The 22,812-nt window shown below is 49.5% G+C and overlaps 1 protein-coding gene across 2 annotated transcripts; it reads left to right on the top strand.

Annotated features, from left to right (window-relative positions):
• Positions 1 to 29: 29 nt before the first annotated feature.
• On the top strand, positions 30 to 15,090 carry CHCHD4 (coiled-coil-helix-coiled-coil-helix domain containing 4). Of its 2 annotated transcripts, none has more exons than XM_023619903.2 (3): positions 30 to 281; positions 10,333 to 10,431; positions 13,904 to 15,090. In XM_023619903.2, the coding sequence occupies exons 1-3, from the start codon at positions 260 to 262 to the stop codon at positions 14,203 to 14,205; spliced, it is 423 nt and encodes a 140-aa protein (XP_023475671.1). In that variant the 5' UTR covers positions 30 to 259; the 3' UTR covers positions 14,206 to 15,090. The 2 variants fall into 2 exon arrangements, with proteins under 2 accessions (XP_023475671.1, XP_001489817.2); XM_001489767.5 differs by lacking the exon at positions 30 to 281 and adding an exon at positions 8,729 to 8,991.
• The last annotated feature ends 7,722 nt before the right edge of the window (positions 15,091 to 22,812 follow it).

The following is a 22,812-nucleotide window of genomic DNA, read 5'->3' as shown; positions in this document are numbered from 1 at the left end:
CACTGCGTGACTTTCTGGGAAATGTAGTTCCTGCTGCCCCAGAGAGGCCGAGCGGCGCGCGGCCTGCTGGGAAATGTAGTTCCTGGTTGAGGGGTCAGGCTGGGCTGGGAGGGCGCGGAAGCAGGCGCGCGGCGGGCAGGCCTGGAGGGGGCGGGTCCGCGCGGGCCTCGGAGCCGCCCGCCCCGCCAGAGGAGAGGTCACGGCGTGAGCCGCCGCCGCCGCCGCTGTCGCTGCGAAGTCTGAACTCTGGGCTGCAGCCATGGCCTACTGCCGGCAGGAAGGTAGGGAGGGCGGGCTGCCATGGAGACCGGCCTACGAGGGCCTGCAGGGGACACGCGGTGCAGGCAGGCCGTGGCGCCCCGGGACCCCGCTGCCGGCGCGGGCGACCCGAGGCGCGGCTCGGGGTACCCTCCTGGGGACCTTTGCAGCAGGTGGGCGGCGGGGTCGCCATCCCGGTTTTGCAGATGAGAAAGCCGAGATTCTGGGAGGAGCGAGCCTGGTCCAAGGTCACGGTGAGGCTCGAACCCGGACCGCAGAGGGACCCGCACGTGGAGATTTCATAAACTAGGCCGGAGGGGTCAGGGAAGCGCCGAGCACGTTTCCCCTGGCTCGTAACTAGCCACGTACTGTTATTAATAATTACCGTCGCCCTCACCACGCAACACGTGTTTCCATTTGCACGCGTCTTTTAACTATCCCCAAAAGTTGCCGCTCGGGTTACGTGCTGTGCTGGAGTGGTAGACGTGCCGCCAACGGGAACACTTACTGAGCCCCAGCTACATATCACGCACGGTTCAAGGAGCTTTATATGGCTTATCTCATTGGTTTTGCAGCGACCTTTGTAAGTCAGGCCCTGTTATCTTCCGCATTTTACCAAAGAGTAAACTAAGACACAGAGGCGACATGGCTAAAGCCATGAGGCTGGCCCCAGTTTCCAGTCCTGTAAAATGAGAAGTTGGTCTTCATTCATTCAGCAGATATTCATGAAGCACCGTCCCTGTGCCGGGTGATGGGGATGGTGGACACCTGAGAATATACAATTGCAGAGAGAGTTGGAACTCACCTGGAAATTCTTTGGTGAATAGTCCAGGCCCTCAGTTTAATTCAGGGAATCTGAAGCCCAGAGAAGGGGATGACCTACCCAAGGTCAGACATCCAGGTGGGGGAACAGCTCAGTCTAAAATGTGAAGCCTTTTCCCCAGTCCACTGCCGTTTCTAGAATCCCTCCTCCTTCCCTGGGTCATAAGCCCTAGGGCTCACCCATGGCCCTAATGGGCACTACTTCTCTTGATGAATCCTGCATTGTGCCTTGAACAGAAGTCCTCTGCCCTCACCACTTTGTTAGCCAGTAGGTCTCATGTTTTTAATTTCCTTTCTCTGAGTCTCTAATTTACTTCTTCATCTAAATGAAGAAATAATTTTGAGCCTTTTCCGTATAATGAGGCCATGCAGATAAATAAGGCCCCTCCTTGCCCTTGAGGATTTCTAGACGTCACAGGTTATCTGCGAGCCAGAGGCAGTTTCCATCTGCTACCAAAGCATGGACCCTTAGCTTCTCCTGGCTTGGAGATCTCTCTCTTAGTGTGGCGATGAGGATTGATAGCACTCACTTTCAAGCCTTCCCTAGTTTATGTTATCTGTATCACTGTCCCCCCAGTTGTCAACTTTTGTTTTTCTACCCACTGATTTTTCTGTGCTTCCCATAGGACTCAGAAAAATGATCCCAAACTCCTTGCCATGGAAGGGCTCACGTGATGGAGCCCCGCCCAACCCAGCTCCAGCCTCCTCTCTTCCCGCCTCATCACTGCTCAGCCACACTGGCCTCTTGGCTGTTCCCTTAGCCTGGTACATCCTTCTCCAGCTCTTCCGTGGCTGGCTCCTCATCCTTCAAGACTCAGCTCAGTTGTCACCTCCTCAGAGAGCTCTTCGCTGCCCCTTTGTGTCTTTCACATCCTAATCTTTCTGAAATTACCTTCTTCATTTTTGTCATCTTGTTTCTTGTCTGTCTTTTCCCTCTGAGCTGAGAGCATTAGCTGGGCCGTATCCCCAGCACTGAGCACAGGGCCTGATGGACAGGTGGGTGCTCACATCTTTGTGGAGTGAACCCATATGCATGCCTGCCCTGTGTTCTGAGAGAATCGCTGCCTGTACAAGTTTACTTCAGGGGTCCACCCACCACCCAGCCTTCAGGACAAAGGCCTTTGCTTGGTATTCAAGGCGTCCCACAACGTGGGCTCAGCCTTGCTCCCTGGCTTTTGCCCACCCACACTTTTCTGTGTCGGCGCCACACTGATTCTCTCTTTAGTCTCCTCCTTTTCCTCGGCCTGCCCTTTTCTGTTCAGTCCACGAACATTGAGCTCCTGTGATGCACCAGCCACTGAGCAGGTAGCAGTGAGCACAGGTGACAGTCTGCCCACGTGACACAGTGGGAGAGGTGGGTGCTCCTTCTGAGTTGGATATGCTGAGAGAGACTGGTGTGTAAAGATCCCATGCGTGTTCATGTTCCCTTTTCTGGGGGAAATGAGACCACCCATCCAAGGGTCTTCTCCCACCTTCTTAATGATGATAACAATTCTGTCTTCCTCTCTCTGCTGGGGCTGGGGCTTTCACGTCCTAATCCAGAGTTCAGTGTCTCCTTTTAGTTTTTTTTTTTTTTTTTAGGAAGATTAGCCCTGAGCTAACTGCCACCAATCCTCCTCTTTTTGCTCAGGAAGACTGGCCCTGAGCTAACATCCGTGCCCATCTTCCTCTACTTTATATGTGGGCACAGCATGGCTTGCCAAGTGGTGCCATGTCCACACCCGGGATCCGAACTGGTGAACCCTGGGCCGCTGAAGCAGAACATGCGAACTTAACCACTGTGCCACTGGGCCGGCCCCTAGTTTTACAAGTATTGTTTACCCACTGTGTTCTGGGCACTGTTCTAGGCTCTGGACATACTGCAATGAGTGGAATAGACAAATCCTTGCCCCTGGAAAGCTGACATTTCAGTGGGGGAGACAGGTGGTAAACAGATCTATAATACATTAGATGAGGAGAAGCACTTTGGAGGAAAAAAAGGAGGGTAAAGGAGATGGGGGATGGTCAAGGAAGGCGGCATCTGAGCAGGAGGTGTGAAGTCAGGGAGAGGGTGGCTGTGAGGATGTCTGAGGAGAGAGCTGGAGAGACAGCAGCCTGTGCAGAGGCCTGGAGGTAGGTGTGGGCTCAGCGTGTCAGAGTAAAAGCAGGGGATGCTGGAATGGAGGGAGCCGATGGTGGGAGATGGGCTCATGGAAGTGAGGGATGCAGATCTTTCTGGATGTATTTGAAGGTAGAGCCAACTGGATTTGATGATGGAAATATGAGAGAAAGATAGGCGTCAAGAATGGCTGTATAGAGAGTAAAACTGCGGAATTGGGGGAATTGGGATCCAGCTGCTCAGTCAGTCCTGTTCTCAGCCCCACCCTGAAGTCCAGCTTTCAGAGTGACCGTTGGGGCCTCCAGTTCCCAGCCTGTGCTGGGGCCCTGGGGTGGAGATTGGTTTTCTTCTAGTTGGCTTCCCCTCCTTGTGACTTTGGGTTCAGCTTTCTCCGATTGTCAAGTCAGAGAGCACTTCTCTAACAGCTTTCCCACTTCCAAAATTTTATTGACGGGGCTAGCCTCTGATCCTCTCTTCCTGGCCATTTTACCCTTGTTATTTGACGCCATTTACAAAATTACTGTCTTTTGAGTGGAATTTCAGGTGAGAGTAGAAACTCATTTCGCCTCCTTTGTTAACCGAAGTCTCTCGATTCTTGCCCTAACCACAGGAGGTAAGTGGCTGAGCTGGTGGGGGCCTGTTTTCTGAGGCCCCAAGAAGGTGCCTGAGATCACAGCTGTTACGTGCTTATGCTCAGATTTGATCTCCAATCTTGAGACGGGGACACTGATGCCACTGTGAGCCAGCCCTCCCAGCGCTGGGCTTAAATCTCAGGCTCAGGCCTGTGCTTTCGTTCTTCCTACAGCTGATTTTGAGCCCTTCCTGTTATGTCTGTTCAGCAAACATGAGCACCATCTGGGTACTGGGGTTGGGGATGCAAAGATACATGCCTGCCCTGAAACCACGTCAGGTCACCCAGGGGCCCTTCTTTCCCCAGTGCTGTGGTAGGAATGTGTCCCCCCGTAAATTCATATGTTGAAATCCTAACCCCCAAGTGTGCTGGTGTTTGTAGGTGCTTTGGGAGGTGCTTAAGTCATAAGGGTGGAGCCTTCGTGAATGGGATTAGTGCCCTTTTAAAACCGGCTCCAGAGGGGCTGGCCCGGTGGCATAGTGGTTAAGTTCACACACTGCTTCCATGGCCCGGGGTTTGTGGGTTTGGATCTCAGGCGTGGACCTAGCACTGCTCATCAGCCATGCTGTGGTGGCGTCCCACATAAAATGGAGGAAGACCGGCACAGATGTTAGCTCAGTGACAATCTTCCTCAAGCAAAAAGAGGAGGATTGACAATAGCTGTTAGCTCAGGGGCCAATCTTCCTCACACACAGACTCACACAAAATAATAAAAAATAAAAGAGCCTCCAGAGAGATCTCTGGCCCCTTCTACCCTGTGAGGACACAGTGAGAAGGCACCAGCTGTGAACCAGGAAGAGGGCCCTCCCCAGAAGGTCACCGTGCTGCTGCCTCATCTTGAACTTCCAGCCTCCAGGACTGTGAGCAATAAGTTTCAGTGGTTTCTGAGCTACCTGGTTGGTGGTATTTTGCTATAGCAGTCCAAATGGACCAAGACACCCATCCAGAATGGGACGGTGCCACCAAACAGGCTCAGAATGGTCAGGGTTCAGTGGGATTATTCCCTCCTACACTTCATTTCTGTCTGTGAAGCCTCTAAGACTTAGGTTAAGCCACCATGTCAACTAAAGGTGTCAGTAAACTTCAACTTAATTTTAAAAGTGTAAGTAAATGCCCACTAAATAAAAGACTAGTGGAAGAGGCAAGGGGCAGCAAGATCCAGCACTTTGCTCTCAAGGCACTTGGAATCTGAAAGATGGTCCAGATCAAGCTATTTTTGGTTGTGTCCTTATGGAATGTGCCAGAGGGGTTCCCCTGTGCTCTGGTGAGACCATTTCTCTGACGCTGGAGGGATGCGCTCCTGTCAACAGTCAGACAGACCCCAGTTCCGCCTTGGTCTGCTCGCCGGCTGTGTGGCTGTGGCCTGGTTGAGGATTGGAGGATCCCACCCTGGGAGTTCAGTGTCAGGGACACGGGGCTGCACGGTGCAACCCTGTAGGGGCTGCAGTTTGATAAGCATAAGGGAGCTGGTCACAGGAGGGCAGAGCGTGCGTGGGAGATATGGCTGTGAGCTCACCACCCGGGGAGCCCCCGAGGAGATGGGTGTGCGTGGTCCTCAGAGGGGAACAGTGGGGAGCGGGAGAGCCGGTTATGTGTGAGGTGTCTGGAGTCACACTCGGCTGGTTCCAGGCTTTTTGAAAAGGTTGACTCTTCTGTACTGACATTCCAGGGAATGTCTGCTTCTTAAATTTGAGAAATATGTGGATTCCAAAGGACACAAATTCTTGTATTGATTTAAAAATTTTTCTTTTATTATTATGAAAATGTCTAAGAAACCTCCACTTAAAAGGTATAAACATTTGCCTGTAGTCTTAGCTGACTCTAAAACCAACAATGAGTGGATTGAATTCTAACAGCATTCAGTTTAGCAACATCAATTCAATCTGGTAGACGGTGCTTGACTGAAAACCTTAATTGGCCTTGTATGGAGACCGCGTTTCTGTGCCCACGCGGGTCCTTTCCAGTCAACCGTGCCTGCGTGCCATCGTTCCGTGGCCAGGTGGTCCAGGCTCAGTCTCAGGCTGAGGAAGCTTTGCTCACCACGTGCTGCAGTGATGCGAAGCCATTTGGCCGTCTCTGGCTGGGAAGGACAGTCCTTTTCCCAGCAGCTGGGGTAGTTAATATCTTTGGATTCAGAACTCTAGGAGGTGTAAGGTTAAGGTGCTTATCCACATCCTCCTGAGTGTGCGTATATCAATTTGTTTAGGTTGTCTTGGAAGTAAAAATAAGCATTTTTGTATTTCTCTAGAGAAATTCCTGAGAAGTTTAATGAGGTCTTCTGGTCTAGCTGATTACCCCTCGAGTTGGCATTCTTATGACTAGTCCTTTCTTTCACAGGTCTGTTAGGAGTAAATAAGCATCGTCCTTGTGTTCCCTTTTAAACATTCGAGGAAGCGAAGGCCTGGTGGGACGGGTATGCAGTGGCCAGCACAGTCATGTGTCGCTTAATGACGGGAAAACGTTCTGAGAAACGCGTCGTTCGGCGATTTCACTGTTGTGCGAACATCACAGAGTGCACTCACACAGACCTGGATGGGACAGCCTGTTGCACACCTAGGCTACAGGGTACTAATTTTATGAGACCACCGTCGTATATGCGGTCCCACGTTGACTGAAATATTACATGGTGCGTGGTTGTGCGTAAGGTGGCACACTCGGGATCTTTCAGACCAGAGTTTGTCTTCCTGCTCTGCCTTCACTTACTGTGTGACTTCCGGGCGGTTTCTTACCTCCTCTGGGCCTCCCTTTCCTGTGTCTCTGAAAAGGAGATAAAGTAATACCCACCTCACAGCGGACTAAATGAGCTGACAGGTGTAAAACACGTTGCACTGAGCCCACGTGTTTAAAAGATGAATTGTTATGTTCTGCTCTTAAGGATTCCAGTCCCAGTGTGTGGCTTTTTCCCCACACCAGTTCTCCAGCACCAGCTGGGTGTCCTACAATTCACCCCACTTCTGACACCTCTACCTGGAGGTAGTGTCAGATCCCACAGATGAAGGCAGTCCCACAGGACTGCCCCACCCCTCCTCAGGCACCAGTCGCTAATCCTCAATCTGGTTTATCACCTGTGCTTCTGACCGACTGGCTCTAGATGGAAGGTTCTAGCCACCCCCTCCTTGGGTTCTGTTAACTTGCTAGAGCGGCTCACAGAACTCAGAAACTGTTCCCTCACTGATTACTGGTTCATTATAAAAGGCTCTAACTCCAGAACAGCCAGATGGAAGAGAGGCAGAGGGCAAGGTCTGGGGAAGGGGCCCGGAGCCTCCCTGCCCTCTCCGAGCGCACCTCTCTCCCCAAACCTTTACCAACCTGGACGCTCTGCACCCCGTCCTTGTGGGTCTTCATGGAGACTTCGTTACATGGGCATGATTGATTAACTCACTGGCCATTGGTGAGTGAGTCAACCTCCAGGCCCCTCTCCACCCCGAAAGTCAGGGGGTGGGACTGAAAGTTTCCACCCTCTAATCTTGTGGTTGGTTCTCCTGGCAACCAGCCCCATCCTTAGGTGCCTTCTAAAAGTTGCCTCATTAACATAACAAAAGATCTTAGCCACCTCTCACCCCTTGGGACTTTTCAAGGGTTTTAGGAGCTCTGTGCCAGCAATGGAGTCAAAGACGAAATAAGTATTTCTTATAAATCACAATATCACATTCGTTGATCCCGTGTAACTGTTCTCTAAAGGGGGCGTCCGGGAAGGTGGCACAAGAGGACTGAGCCCTGTGGGAGGGACCTGGAACATTGTCCGTGGGGTTGTGCCAGACCTGTGACCCCAAGCGTGCCTGTCTCAGGCTAACCTGTGCAGCCTGTGAGCGTTGTGGGTGCCAGAGGGTTTGACTCAGCTTCTGCTGCTGGAGGCCTGGCCTCGCCCTCACACACCCCATGGGTGTCCGGCCAGGTTTGGACCCCTTGCCTCTGGGGCTGGGCCAAACTAAGATCTTGGTAAACAGACTGTCTGGGCTGAGGTGAGAAATTTGCTCCAGCTTATTCTCCTTAGCGTTCAGCAGTTTTGCAGGTTGCTTTCGAGTGTTTTGAAAACTGGCCAGAATTACCAAGGTCATTAGATACTTTAACGTGCCCTGGCCACCTGGCCCAAACCCTTTCCCAGGCCAGTGGGAGAAGCAGTCTTCTCTGAGATAAAATGGGAGGAGTTGAGGCGGAGACCAGGTCTGGAGCAGAAACGTCATGTGGCCTGGAGGTCCGGTCCCCACGTGTGCCGAGGGTCAGCTCCCCATGTGGGAGACCCTGTGCAGGTATGAGGAGGATTTAAGGCACAAGGGGCCTTGCTCTGCCCCTGCACTGTCCTCTCTGGAGGTGTCGCCCTGGTTTTTGCTGTCACCCCCCATGCTTTCCCCAAGCCTCTTCCTTAAGTACTCCCACCCAGTGTGGACCCAAACCTTTTTCTTTGGTTTCTCTCAGCCTGCCTGTGACTGAACTTTCCTAAATATAAAGGGAAAACAAAGAAGTATGACGTAATCAGAGAAAATGCAGCAGCTCTCAGAGAGCCACATTTCTGCAGGCGCAGCCTCTGCCCCAGCCAGGCTGGCTCGCTGCAGGCCACTGACTACGGCCCTGTCCAAGGGCCCATTCCCATGGTGCTAGAGATGTCTTCTTAAGTGCCGGGCACCTTGCATCCCCTTCCAGATGAGGCTCCCCTTGTCCTGGGTCACAGTGGGCAGTCAGTAGGGCTGTTGAAACTCTCCTTGCCCTTCACCAGGTAGGTACCTGTAGCTTAGAAGAGTGCTCCTGTTTGTTCACTCGGCAAACAGTCACTTGATTCTAAGCTTCCTGGGTAGGGATTAGGTCAGTATTTATGGTACAAAACATTTATTCCTGCCCAAAGCACACAAAGCTCTCAGGACAGTGTCTGAGTCATGCCCAGTACTCAGGGTCAGCTGTCGTTTTTATTTGTGTGTCTGTGTGTGCTGGGGGTGGGGGACAGTGTAGGCATGTGCGAGGGATCTCCACAGTGTGGCCTTTGGGGACACAGCTGGGTTCAAATTCCAGCCCTGTGTGAGCTCAGCCAAGTCACTTCCAGGCCTCAGGCTTACCACCGGAAAATGGCGCTCCTGCTGCCTCCTCAGCGTGGCGAGGGGATGGCAGGAGCTGGCTGACATGCAGAGCCCAGGAGGGACCATCTGCCCACCAGGGACTACGGGACAAACCGAGCACAGTGCCGTGCAGGGTGAGGACCCCCGGCAGGAATCCCGGACAGACGCCTGCTGAGGTTTCCCGGAGGGTACAGGTTTAGGAGGGCGAGGTCAGGTGTTGACAGCTACAAGGTGTGGGAGAGAGCCCAGGAGGGAGCTGGACAGGGGAGCTGCCTGCCTTGCCGTTTCCCTCTGATTGACTTGGAGTGACCACTCTGGCCTTGGTTTCCTGCTGTGTAAAATGGGGCCAGAGGATGGTAAAACTTGATAGCCATTGTAAGGTCAGCTGAGACGAGCCGCGGAATGCACCTGCTGTGGCATCGTCCGTGCTGATTGCCGCTTCAGCTCACCCGGCCGCCCCTGAGGAGAAGCTCCTCCCATGCACTCGGCCTCCTCCAGTCTGCTTCCCTGGAGGCTCAGGACCTGCTGGCAGCCAGGCTCGTGGGACGGGGGCTCTGGCCTGACCGGGTGCGGTTCACTTTAGGAGCTGGCTGCCTGGTGCCCGTCCTTGCAGGGCCTCAGTCCTGACCGACCGCCAGCCTGTTGTTTTTGGGGTTTGGTGATTGTTCTGAAGAATAACCAACTGCAGATTGGCACAGAAGTTAACGGCATCAGCAACTCTGAAATCGTCCCTCCTCCGCCTAGTCATTCCACTTGTGGGGAAGTAGCCCCCAGGCCTCGCGGACTGAGGGGAGCTGCCGCAGTGTTCTCCACCCGCGTGATCCCTTCCTTCTGGCCACAATCAGGCGCCAAGATGCTAGAGGGAGTCTTGCCCATGGGCACTCTCAGACCTGTGTCCTCAGCCTGTCAGAGGCAGGTGATGGGGATATTTTCCCACAGGGCGTCTCCTTGGACAGACTTCACTGGCTTCATCAGCAGAGTGGGCTGCTGGCTGGGCACCCCCCTCACTGTGCGCTTCTCCTCTTGTCAAAGTTCTGTCTTTCTCAGGCTTTTTGTGCCTTCTGAACCCTGTGGGTAAACCCCTAGGGGCTAGAGCCAGGTCTTCTTTTTCTTTATGCCTCTTTCTTTTTTTTAAAGATTGACCCTGAGCTAACATCTGTTGCCAATCTTTTTTTCGTTTGTCTTCTTCTCCCCAAAGCCCCCTGGTACATAGTTGTATATTCTAGTTATAGGTCCTTCCAGCTGTGGCATGTGGGACGCTGCCTCAGCCTGACTTGACGAGCGGTGCCATGTCCGCGCCCAGGATCTGAATGGGCGAAACCCTGGGCCACGGAAGCAGAGCGCGAAAACCCGACCTCTCAGCCACGGGGCGGCCCCGGGACAGTCTTTGAACTTGGTTTGTGTGGCTGCTTTGGGATTAGGGCTGCTTGGCTGCTCTTGAGTGAAACTTTCTTCCTCTGCTCTCCAAACTCCAGGAAAGGATCGAATCATATTTGTGACCAAAGAAGACCACGAAACTCCAAGCAATGCTGAGCTGGTGGCTGATGACCCCAACGATCCGTACGAGGAGCATGGTGAGTGACGCGGGGCCTCCCAGGGACCTGCAGATACGTCCTGGGGTGAAGTTCGATGTCCACAGTTCCTTTCCCGTTTGTCCTGGCTGAGGCCGGGTCTGCAGGTTTCCATGTCAGCGTGGCCTGCCTCCCTCAGAGGCGTGAGGGCTGTGCTTCCACCTTTCTCTGATCTCTTCCCCAGCCATCAGGCCAGAACCTGGGAGTTTCTTGTTACTGAAGTCTTCTGCCTCGTTCTCTTCTGAAGGTTTGCACTGACTTCAGCTCAGTGGATGCTTCTCAGTGATGAAGTTTGGGGGGCACGTCAGAGGATTCTAGCAGTTACAAGTGGGTTATGATGACAGGGACCCTCCTGCTCAGTCATTACCAGACTGAGTTCTGGCACACCTGCAGATACTGAGCAAGCTGGTGTGTGCGTGTCACACCCTCGTTCTGTGAGGGGGTGAAGTTGCTGCTCCGCTTGTATCTGCTCCAGCACACACCTGGCATGAGAAGCTCACTTGAGAAAGAGGGACGGTTTCCCAGCAGCGGGATTCAGCTAACCTGGTCAGAACTGCTGCACACAACCTGGTTAGTGTAGTCAGTGGTCACTTGGGCCTAGAGAGTCACTCCAAAGGCGTGGGGGGGCTGGACTTATTAGAACTTACTCAGCCTGTGTCAGGTGTGGGGGTGTGTGCGGTGTTCATAAACAGTCCACATATCATCAGCAGTGCTCAGTTCACCAAACTAAAGCCATTCTGATGTCCAGGATGACAACCAACAAACCGTCTAGTGCAGAGTGGCGATAACTATGGTTCAGGGAGCTGGTCGTGGCTGCCCGTGGAGTGTGGGCTGCTGGCTGGGATTTCTCACATGCTGACTGAAGTGTGTATTCTGAGGCAGGGTGCTTCTCCTGCTGCCCTTCCTGCTCCGAGGGCTCAGAGTCTAGCTGAGGATGCATACCGAGCACCCTGTTGGGAAAAGGGGGACGTGCAGATGGTGTACAGTGTTGGCTTCTGAGAACAGCAGCTACAGGAGGGACCGTGAATCAGCACTCTTGTAAAGAAAAATAAATCACATCTAAATTCCAGCACTTTGCCTGTCTTTAGATCCTATTAGTTGAGCACATTTCATTAATTGGTTGAGACTCTGTGGAGCCTGCAGAACAAATCAGGCCTTGTTCTGTTTGCCTCATGGTGTTTTTAAAAACTCAGTGTGCCTGCCTCAAGACTGCGCATTCCCTTCCAGTTCCCACCGGTCTTGACCATCCCTCCTGCTTTCTCCCCTCCCTGCTTCTGTCAGGTATATCTGCTTGGACTTTACAGGTATTTGCCTTTGCAACCCTTTCTGGTGACTAACTGTGTGAAGAAGTATATAAAACAGTTGGGACCCACGGTCTGAGCTCTCATTTACAAAATGACTAAGCAGACTAGGGGACTAAGGAGGTCGCCAATTTACGCCAGCTGCCCGCATCCCAGCACTGTGCTCTGTGGCTGAGATGGCACCTGAGCAGCTAAGAGCGCCATGAGAAAGAGGTTCAGAGTTAGCTTTCACAGAACAGGAAGACAGGAGGGCGTACAAGGCCACCTGGGCCACTGGGAAAGCCGAGGGCCTGGGAGGAGGTGGGGGCTGGCCAGGGAGGTCAGTAGAGGTGACCAGAACTCTAGGCCTTTTCTTTTTTTTTTTCTTTCTGCTTTATCTCCCCAAACCCCCCCAGTACACAGTTGTATATCTTAGTTGCAGGTCCTTCTAGTTGTGGGATGTGGGACGCCACCTCAACGTGGCCTGACGAGCAGTGCCATGTCCGCGCCCAGGATCTGAACCCTGGGCCGCTGCAGCGGAACGCGTGAACTCAACCACTCGGCCACGGGGCCGGCCCCTCTAGGCCTTTTCTGACATGTGTGGAGACGTGCTGCGTCTGGGCTTAGTGTAGCACCTGAGGCTGGTCTGTGTGGTTAGACACTGTGTCTCTGCAGATGGGCACCGTCAGCGTTCTCCATGAGGAGCTGCCTCATTCTAGCTCACCTTCCCGAGAAAGGATGAAACTAGGACTCCTGCAGACCAGGGCGGTTATTTTTAAACGTTAGTGTTATTTCCTTTGGAAACTGGTTCTGTAGATTTGTTGCCAGTTTTGAGCCTCCAGGGTACAGCATTTGCCTGTTTCCAGCACTGAGATGGCCTGCGGGGTAGGGAGAGGTGGGGAGATGGGAGGGAAACAGCGCAGGGCTCTGGAATCCCACGGGCCCTGGCTGTGGTCCTGACGTGGACCTCACTGAACCCCCAAAATCTCATCTGAAAGCTGGGGTTAGTAGTCCCTCCTGCAGAAGGTTGTCAAAGGCTTCTGTGATGTACGGTGTAGAGCTGGGCGCACAAGAACCTGCTCCACAGCTGGCGTTGCTGGTGGAGAACTGCCTGCTCAGGGCGGCGCCCGTGGACGGCTCACTACCAGCCCATTCTGTCGTCGGGGAGGATTTGTCCGTCAGCGAAGCTTCCTGAGCTAGAAGTAAGAGGCAGGTTCAGCACAGGCCCAGGACTTTGGACACTAGCTCAGAGTGCCGTGCCCAGGTACTTCCTGGAGTGAAAAATCATGTAATTTCACTGGGCGTTTGAGAGTCTTTCTTAAAGAGCGCTCTCAGTCTCTGGAAGACTCAGGCAGGAACTTCTGTGTGAAGCGTATTTCTGTGACAAAGCTGAAAATGAAGCAATCATCTTGAAAACATTTTAGAAAGCCAGGCAGTAGTATTTAGGTGTGAACAAGTTTCATATAGAAGAAAAAGTGTAAAATTCAAAAGTAAGGAGCCTATGTAATACTGCAAATGAAAATCCACCTTCCCAATATGTATGTGCAGTTCAACAGTTTGGTAAATATGGTTAATATTCCTCTAGGTTTTTCATTTTTACGAGACTGGAACCACACCACTCTGGCCGTTTCCTTGTCTGACGTGTCAGACATCTTCCCATCCACCTCCTCTCTGCCGGTCCTCACTCATGCTGAGCCTGTGCGAGCAGCCGCAGAGCGAGAGGGCCTTGAGGGCAGGGCGTGTGGGCAGCGCCGGGTCCTGATCCCCAGGAGGGGAGCAGAGAGTGAAAGAGGAGATCAGTACCTCAATACTCAGCTCCTTAAAGTGTTTGCACTTTCAACAAGCTTCTTGTGAACCATCCAGGTGATGGCCCCTGCTTTGGCTTAAATGGTTTCCAGTAGGTTGTGCTTGGAGCACAGCCACAGCCACAGCACTGGGAGGCGGCTTAGAACACAGAACACTCTTGCACGTGGAGAGATGCTGATGCTGGCTTTTCTCCACCTGAGCCGGGAGTGCTGGATTTGTGCCAGGCGTTTGAACCCCATCTGAATCAAGAGGTGGGTCCACAGGCGAGTGCCTGCCAGGCAACAGTTCCACACCTTCTCAGGGGCCTGTGAAGACTGGACTTGGTTTTACTTTTTCTGAAACCTTAGAGAACATCTCTCACATTTTCCTTGCCTGTCTTCCTGTTCCAGGATTGATCCTGCCAAATGGGGACATTAACTGGAACTGCCCGTGCCTTGGGGGAATGGCCAGCGGCCCCTGTGGGGAACAGTTCAAGTCGGCCTTCTCCTGCTTCCACTACAGCACGGAAGAGGTCAAGGGGTCAGACTGTGTAGCCCAGTTCCGGGCCATGCAGGAGTGCATGCAGAAATACCCGGACCTCTATCCCCAGGAAGACGAGGAGGAGGAGGAAGAGAAGAAGCCCGCGGAACCCTTAGAGGAAAGAGCTCCCACTGAGGCCGCTGCAACCACAGAGGAGGAGGGGTCGAGCTAGTGAGGCTGCGAGGCCCGGCTCCCGTCCTTCACCTTCAGAGTGATAGGAACCTTTTGCACAATGCCTTTTGGTCACTCTCCAAGAAAGTGTCTTTCCCTCTGTTGTTCTGTGCACTGTAATGTACAAAATAACTTATTTTGATCCTCAGGGGTCTTGGCCCCTTGACATATACACTGAGAAAGATGGAGTCGGATGTCTGTGTGTGTCACATAAGCCTGTCAGCAAATGTAGCTGCCACTTTTGAATTTTCTTCTCAGATTGCCCTGAATTTTGCCACTTTGAAATAATGTGCTGAATATTCTCAGCATTGTGAGTGAGCTGATTTATTCTGATTCATTATAGCCCTTTTAGTAGATTTTATACTGCTTTGGGAAATGAAATAGAAAAAAAAGAAACACCAAAAACTTCCTTTAAAAAATGCTGGAGTGGGTCCATTCCTCATAGAAGAGGCCAGAAGATCAGATACTTGTTTCTCAAAAACCGTCTTGCCCTTGAGTATACGAGCAGGAACTGTACTCCGTGTTTCGCAGATTTGGTTTCGTTTTACGTTGAGCTCCAGGTTTTCTGTGGAAAGCGGAGCTCTGGACCCTCAGGTTCACAGTCCTTCCTAAGTGAGAGAAAGGCTGGTTTCTGCCATTCTTATTGTTCCTAAAGCCTGGATCGGGGCCTGCGCTCACACGGGCTCTGTCTCAGCCTGTTCAGATGCCATGTTCTTGAGAGAAGGGGACCTGATTCTTACCAAAGTAGCAGCCGAGAGAGGACATGCTGTGAACTAAGTAGTCAGTTAAAAGGAAAACATGATTTTTACCTAATTCTGAGTATGTCCTTTGTTTTTGCTAATTAAAAGTGTTTTTGATGTAAGGAAATAAAATTATGAAAATTTAATTGCAAGTCCTCTTTGAGTTAAACCATTTGGAGTCTGTTAAGATCTGTGCTAGTTCATAGCGAGCTAACGCTTGTCTCTGAGCAGATACCTTCCTACACACAGGGCAGTGATCCCTCGGCGAGGAAGCCTCTTCCTGTTTGAAGGTAAGGAACTGAAAGCCCCTGCAGGTTAAGTAACTTGCCCAAGGTGCCCGCTTGACAATTTTCAGGCCATGGTGTAGTAATGCCCCATTTGTCCCGGGTATGTTAGTTATCTATTGCTATGTTAACAGTTACCTTGAAACTGAGCACCTTGAAACAACAGACATTTATTATCTCACAGTTTCTGCTGGTCAGGAATCCCGGCATTGTTTACCTGGGTCCCCTGGCCCAGCCTCTCAGGAGGCTGATGACACCTGGGGTCGAGGTGTTGGCCAGGGTTGCAGTCATCTCAAGGCCTGAGTGGCTTTCCGGAATCGCTCAGGTGGTTTCAGGCAGGATTCAGCTCCTTGTGGGCTTTGGATTGAGGGCCTCAGTTCCTCACTGGCTCTTGGCCAGAGTCCTCCCTCAGTTCCTTGCCACGTGGTGCTCTCCGTAGGTCACCTCCCAGCATGGCAGGTGGTTTTCATCAGAGCAAGCGAGAGAGCGACATGGAAGGCAGAGCCTTTTTGTAAACTAGTCTCCAATGACAGTCCGTCGCTTTACCATATTCAGTTTGTTAGAGTGAGTCACAGCCCGCGCCCAACAGGAGGGACCCAGGGGCCTGAGTGCCGGGAGGGTGCCGCCCACACTTGAGAACCAGGGAACAGCACGTTGAAGCTTAAAAGCACAGTTACATGCGAGGAGCTGTGGTTCTGAGGTGCTGGGAGGCAGAGAACTTGGTATCTAGATCCCAAACTTTTTAAAAACTTTGTTAGGAGCCGAAGACCTGGAGCTGGCCAAGTTTGGAAGCTGTCGCCAACCCCAAGAAGGGCCCTCGTGGCTTCTTTGAGCCTCACACAGCCTTGCACATTTAACAAACATACTTCTTTTCACTGAAAATTTTGATTACCACCAAGATGTTACTGATTGTGACCATGTCGTGGATCCCATTCATTGGATGCCTCAGGAAACCTCCACGGTCCAAGTCCCGGGACGCGGGCAAGTGACTCCTGTCTGGTACCTGCCTGCGTGAAGCTACAGTCCAGTCAGGAAGCCAGCGTTGACTAGGAAGCAGAAAGAATCGAAAGGTATTGCCCGATGGCACTGGCTTCTCAGGGTACATTATTTTCTTCTAGCCGTGGCACCTCTTACAACAGAGCTGCTCACACTGTCTTTGCCCAAGTCCACTTGGTTAGACAAAAGGTTTCATCCTTTTCCACTTCTCAGTGGAAAAACAACTGGGTGATAAGAAAGCGCCACTGGATGAGCAGTGTGAGTGGGGAGAGTGGGTGGAGGTTATGCTTTAGAATCGGGTTTGGCTAATTTCTTTTTGTTAAGATATAATTGAGGGGCTGGCCCCGTGGCCGAGTGGTTAAGTTTGCGCGCTCCGCTGCAAGCGGCCCAGTGTTTCGTTGGTTCGAATCCTGGGCGCGGACATGGCACTGCTCATCAAACCACGCTGAGGCAGCGTCCCACATGCCACAACTAGAAGGACCCACAACCAAGAATATACAACTATGTACTGGGGGGCTTTGGGGAGAAAAAGGGAAAAAATAAAATCTTTAAAAAAAAAAAAAAAAGATATAATTGACATACAACATTATATTAGTTTCAGGTGTACAGCATAATTTGGTATTTGTATATATTGTCAAATGATCACAAGACTAGTTAACATCCGTTACCATACGTAGTTACAGAATTTTTTTTTCTTGTGATGAGAACTTTTAAGATTTACTCTCATAGCAGTTTTCAAATATGTAATACAGTAGTATTAACTGTAGTCAGCCTTGGTGGCCCAGTGGTTAAGATTTGGCTCTCTCACCACCCGCAGCCCAGGTTCGTTTCCCGGTCAGGGAACCACACCACCCATCTGTTGGTTGTCATACTGTGGCGGCTGCGTGTTGCTGTGATGCTGAAAGCTGTGCCACCAGTATTTCAAATATCAGCAGGGTCACCCATGGTGGACAGGTTTCAGTGGAACTTCCAGACTAGACAGACTAGGAAGAAGGACCTGGCCACCCACTCCCAAAGGAATTGGCCGTGAAAACCCTGTGAATACAGTGGAGCATTGTCTCATGTGGCACCAGAAGGTGAGAGGATGGCACGAAAAGTCCGGGCAGGGTTCCGCTCCACTGTACACAGGGTCGCTAGGAGCTGGAATCGACTCAACAGCACCAACAACAATTACCCACTAGAGTTGCCATGCTGTACATCACGTCCCCATGGCGTTTCTTTTATAACTGGAAGTTTGTACCTTTTGACTCCCTTCACCCATTTCTCCCACCCTCTGCCCCCACTACCTCTGGCAACCACCAATCTGTTCTCTGTATCTATGGGCTTGTTATTTTAGATTCCACGTGTACGTGAGATCATACAGTATTTCTCTGTTTGACTTATTTCACTTAGCATAATGCTCTTGAGGTCCATCCCTGTAATTGCAAATGCTAAGATTTCATTCTTTTTAAGGCTGAATAATATTCCACTGTATATATGTGCATGCGTATATATATGCACATACCACAATCTCTTTATCCACTCATCTGTTGGTAAACACTTAGGTTGTTTCCGCGTCTTGGCTACTGTAAATAACGCTGCAGTGAACCTGGGGGTGCAGATAGCTTTTTGAATTAGTGTTCTTGTTTTCGTCAGATAAATACCCAGAAGTGGGATAGCTGGATCATATGACGGTTCTATTTTTAGTTTTTTGAGGAAACTCCTGCTTTCCATAGTGGTTGCACTCAGAGTTTAATATTTTTTTCAAATCGTATAAACTGGACCAAAATTGCTACCTTCTACCTCCTGGGTTAGATCTCTACTTTTCTTAACATGTTGGCGATCTCAGGCACATACCTAAGGCTGAGTGCTCGAGTGGAGGCCCGAGTTGTAAGTGAACACAGCACCAAACTGAGAGGCAGGGGGAAAACACCACAAAAACTCCCACTCAGGACGAGCTTGCCAACCTCCAGGCCAGGCAATCACCAGGTGAAATACAGTAGGCTCAAATTCCTTTTAAGTAAATGAGTCAAGTAGATAAGTGAAGCAGTAACGTAGATAAAGGCAAGAAATTTCCCCATGGATTCTTAGATTTAACACCAAAAGCATTAGCAACAAAAGAAGAAAAATAAATTGGACTTCATCAAAATTAAAAACTTTGCATCAAAACACATTATGGAGAAAGTGAAAAGACACTCTACAGAATGGGAGAAAATATTTGCAAATCATCCATCTGATAAGGGTCTGGTATCCAGAAAATCTGAAGAACTCTTACAACATGCCCTGCCTAAAGAAAAGGACAACCTAATTAAAAAATGGACAAAAGTCTTGAATAGATATTTCTCTAAGGAAGACACGCAAATTGCCAACGTGAAAAGATGTTCAACATTGTTGGTCGTTAAGGAAACAAGTCAAAACCACAATGCGATACCACTTCGCACCCACTAGGATGGCTATAATTTAAAAAAAAAAAAAAAGGAATAAATGTTAGTAAGGATATGGAAAAATCCTTGGCGGTTCCTCAAAAAATTAAACATACAATTAGCATATTACCCAACAATTTCACTCTTAGGCTTATACCCCTCAAATTGAAAACAGGTAGTCAGTTACCTGTGGATGAATGTTCACAGCTGCACTCTCCACAGTAGCCAAAGGTGGAAACAACCTAAATGTCCATCAATGGATAATTGGATAAACAAATTGTGGCATATACATACAATGGAAAATTATTCAGCCATAAAAAGGAATGAAGTACTGATACCTACTACAAATTGGACAAACTTCAAAAACATGCTAAGTGAAAGAGGTCAGACACAAAAGGCCACATTGTACAATTCCTTTTATACAAAGAGTCTAGAGTAGGCAAATCCAAAGCCAGAGAAAGCAGATTAGTGACTCCTGGGAGTCGGGGAGGGGGAGTTGGGAGTGAGTGCTTAATGGGTGTGGGATGTCCCTGGGTGATAAGGAACTTTTGAAACTAGAGAGAGGTGGTGGCTGCACGACATTCTGGATGCACCAAATGCCTGTAAGTTGTACATTTTAAAACAATTAACTGTATGTTATGTGAATTTCACCTGAATTTTTAAAAAAAAGTATAGAGAGAAAGGAATCAAGTAGAAATGGTACAAGTACAATATGGTACAACCATTTTAGAAAGCTAAACACACAGTCACCACATGGCCCAGACATTTTATGCCTACCTATTTATCCAAGAGAAACAAAAACATTTGTCCACATAAAAACTTGCACACGAGTGTCCATAATAGTTGCAATAACCCAAAACTGGAAACTACTAAAAAGTCCATTAACAGGTGAATGGATAAACAAATTATGGTGTATTCATACAAAGGAATACTACTCAGCAATAAACAGGAATAAAATGTGATACACACAACAACATGGATGAATCTTAATTAAGGTAAGGAAGCCAGATAAAAAAGTACATTCTATGTGATTCCATTTCTACGAAAATTCTGTAGAGTGCCAAATGATTAGCGTTGGACCAGGAGGGGAGAGAGGATTCAGGAAACTTTTGGAGGTGATGATACATTCATTATTTTAATTGTGATGGTTTCATGGGTGTAGACACGTCAAAACTCATGAAATTGCATGCTTTAAGTATGTGCATTTTATGATGTATCAATTATGCCTCAACAAAGCTGTTTTTTAAAAAAGATATTTTCTCCTAGGAAAGAACAAAAACAGGCAGAAATAAATCAAGTACAATTAGGTATGGCCAAGTGGTTAAGTTCGTGCACTCTGCTTCAGGTGGCCCATGGTTCACCAGGGTCTGGTTTGGATCCTGGGCGCTGACCTAGCACTGCTCATCAAGCCATGCTGTGGTGGCGTCCCACATAAAAGAACTAGAATGACCTATGACTAAGATATACAACTATGTACTGGGGCTTTGGGGAGAAAAAGAAAGAGGAAGATTGGCAACAGCTGTTAGCTCAGGGCCAATCTAGAAAAAAAAAGATAATTGAAAGAAAAATTCCTCAAATTTTGAGATCAAGTTTAAACCAACGGCCCATGGCCAATAATTTAATCAGCTGTGGCCAACATAACGGAGACCCCGTAAAATCCTCTAAATAATGGGGTTCGGGAGCTTCTGGATTGGTGAACGCATCCATGTGCTGGGAGTACGGCAAAACCCAACTCCACAGAGACCGATGCTTCTGGGCTCGGGACTCTTCCAGACCTCACCCTATGAACCTCTTCATCTGGCTGTTGATTTGTAGCATTTATAATATCCTTTATGGTAAGCCAGTAATAGTAACTAAAAAAAATGTTTAAGCTGGTCACAAATGCAGCACAGTTGTGTACAGAGATTTTTTTTTTTCTTTTTCTTTTTGGTGATGAAGCCTGGCCCTCAGTCAGCATCTGTTTCCAATTTTCGCTTGGGGAAGATTGTCATTGAGCTAACATCTGTGCCAGTCTTTTTATGTTTTGTATGTGGGACGCTGCCACAGTGTGGCTCGATGAGCGGTGTGTAGGTCTGCGCCCAGGATCTGAACCCATGAACCCTGGGCCACTGAAGCAGAGTGCACGAACGAACTTAACCACTACACCACTGGGCCAGCTTCCAGAGATTTTTTTTTAAGAGTAACTATTAGATATTGAAAATAAGTTGGACAATTTCAAAATAAGTCTATTAGGGGACCAACAGAGAATAGAGAAAAAATAATTGGGAGAAACATCCAGAGACAATTACTGAGAATTGCCCAGAAAGGAAGCAAGACTTTGTCTTCAGGTTGCACACAAGTAGAGAAGCTACAGACATATCAAGGATAAAGAAAAAACTCTTAAATATCTGCTAGGAAAAGAGACAACTTTTAAAAAACCGAGTAACAATAAAAATGATGTGGATCTCTCATTAGCAAAATAGATGACAGGAAATAATTTGAGTGCTACCTTCAAAATGCAGAGGGATCACAGTATGTGGGAGCTCTCAATAGAATCTACATGCAATTAAACTGTTAGGGGGAAAAGGAAATAAACAAAAAAAATGAAATCTTTCTACTTATAAAGTCTTGTTGAAAATTAAGAAATTTAAAGGAAAAATTTTCAACAAGAATAAAATTCCTTTAGCCAGAAGCAGCTTTTTGGCTTCCATGTAGTTCTGTGAACTACTTGGCTGTAGTTGAGAGCTGGCTCTTCAATGGCAGAGCAAACCTCCACCTGTGCCATGTGTCATGTGGCCCCTCCAGTTCCATGTCATTGTAGGGGACATGGCGGATGGGGACATGACAACAGGCTGATCTTGCCTGAATCCATGCCGGCTTGTTGCATCCTTACTGGTCGACCCTATGGACTTGTGGAAGCCAAGCTCGCAGCTGCAGGAGTGATCCCTGTGGCCCTGTGCGCCACCATGCAGCTGCCTGGGGACCGCCTATGGTGGGTAAAGGAGAACGACGAAGAGATTACCGCAAACATAATCATGTGCCGATGCAATGTGCAGCTGTGATTCTAGGCACCTGGCACGTGCTTATTTTCTGGCAGATGCTTTATTTTCCATTCCAACTGATAATAAAATCAAAGTAGTTTGTCTATGCTGCCGGGACAACAGTGACCTTTATTACCTTGCCTTAGTGCTGTATCCGTTCTTCCCTCTGTCAGAAGAGTCTGGGTGAACTTGTGCATCCTTACACTCTCCAGATCACCGTGTTGGTTCACGGCACTGTGCTAATGGGATCTGGCGGGAAGGCAGTAGGAAGCACTCTGCATATCTTATTAAGACAATTAACAGCAACATGGTGGGAGAGAAATCCTGTGAAAGTTCAGTGGCATTGTCAAGTGGCTGGAGTTTCTAAGAGCCCAAAATTCTGGAGCACGTGGAATATTCCTTTGAGAGATAAGTTGCTGCCTTTTGTACTATCCACAACGAAGAAAGAGACATAATCTTGGTGGGCCGCTTAGGATTTTTGGAGGCACCGTATTTCACTGTGGGACAAGCAGTGCTGATCCATTTACTAGGTAACCCACAAGGCTGCCAGCTTGGAATGGGACTCAAGGCCGGAAAGGTCTCTGCAACAGGAGCAAGTCGCCCTGGCTCTTGGTCCTTAAGCCTCAGTAAACCCAGCTGTATCAGAGGTGTTCGTGGCAGACAGACTGCTGTAGGGTCCACTGGTGAATCATGGAATAGGATCACAGTGCTGACCAGACGGAGTGAAATGATGCCTTTCTCCTTGTCTGCTGTCCACTATTGTCCATTTTAAGTTATTCCTGCTTCCCATGAATACTGAGAGTGACTAAATACCTAGTCATGGGACAGCAAGTGAACTGAACTTATCATGAACTAGGTATAACGGGATCCACTGAAGCACAATACTGCATGAAAAAGAAATATAAGTTGGTTTCACACATACAAGTTTGGGCACAGGCCATTTTGAAATCCACAAGTAAACTTTGTGGGCTGGGAGTTTGGATAATCATGGTTCTTCTACTGCTTTACCTTTCCTCCCTCAATTTTTACCTACAGTCTCATTGTGAACTCTCTTTGACCAGCTAACAGTAAAGGGAAAAACCCAGGGCCTGATCTGTAGATAGATTGTCATGGTTTGCCAGCACCAGCTGGGAGTGGTCCGTCGCAGGACTACGCCTTCACACAGG

This window comes from Equus caballus, chromosome 16 (assembly GCF_041296265.1).
Source record: "Equus caballus isolate H_3958 breed thoroughbred chromosome 16, TB-T2T, whole genome shotgun sequence".
Lineage (NCBI taxonomy): Eukaryota > Metazoa > Chordata > Mammalia > Perissodactyla > Equidae > Equus > Equus caballus.
The sequence above is the reverse complement of the archived record's forward strand: the minus strand, read 5'-3'. Positions and strand labels throughout refer to the sequence as shown.

Excerpts from the sequence above, each read along its gene's own strand:
- CHCHD4 (XM_001489767.5), top strand. The coding sequence starts at position 8,922 with ATGCAGAGCCCAGGAGGGACCATCTGCCCACCAGGGACTACGGGACAA. Across the intron at positions 8,992-10,332 it reads CGAGCACAGTGCCGTGCAGG|GAAAGGATCGAATCATATTT; the intron begins GTGAGGACCCCC and ends TCCAAACTCCAG. Across the intron at positions 10,432-13,903 it reads CGATCCGTACGAGGAGCATG|GATTGATCCTGCCAAATGGG; the intron begins GTGAGTGACGCG and ends TTCCTGTTCCAG.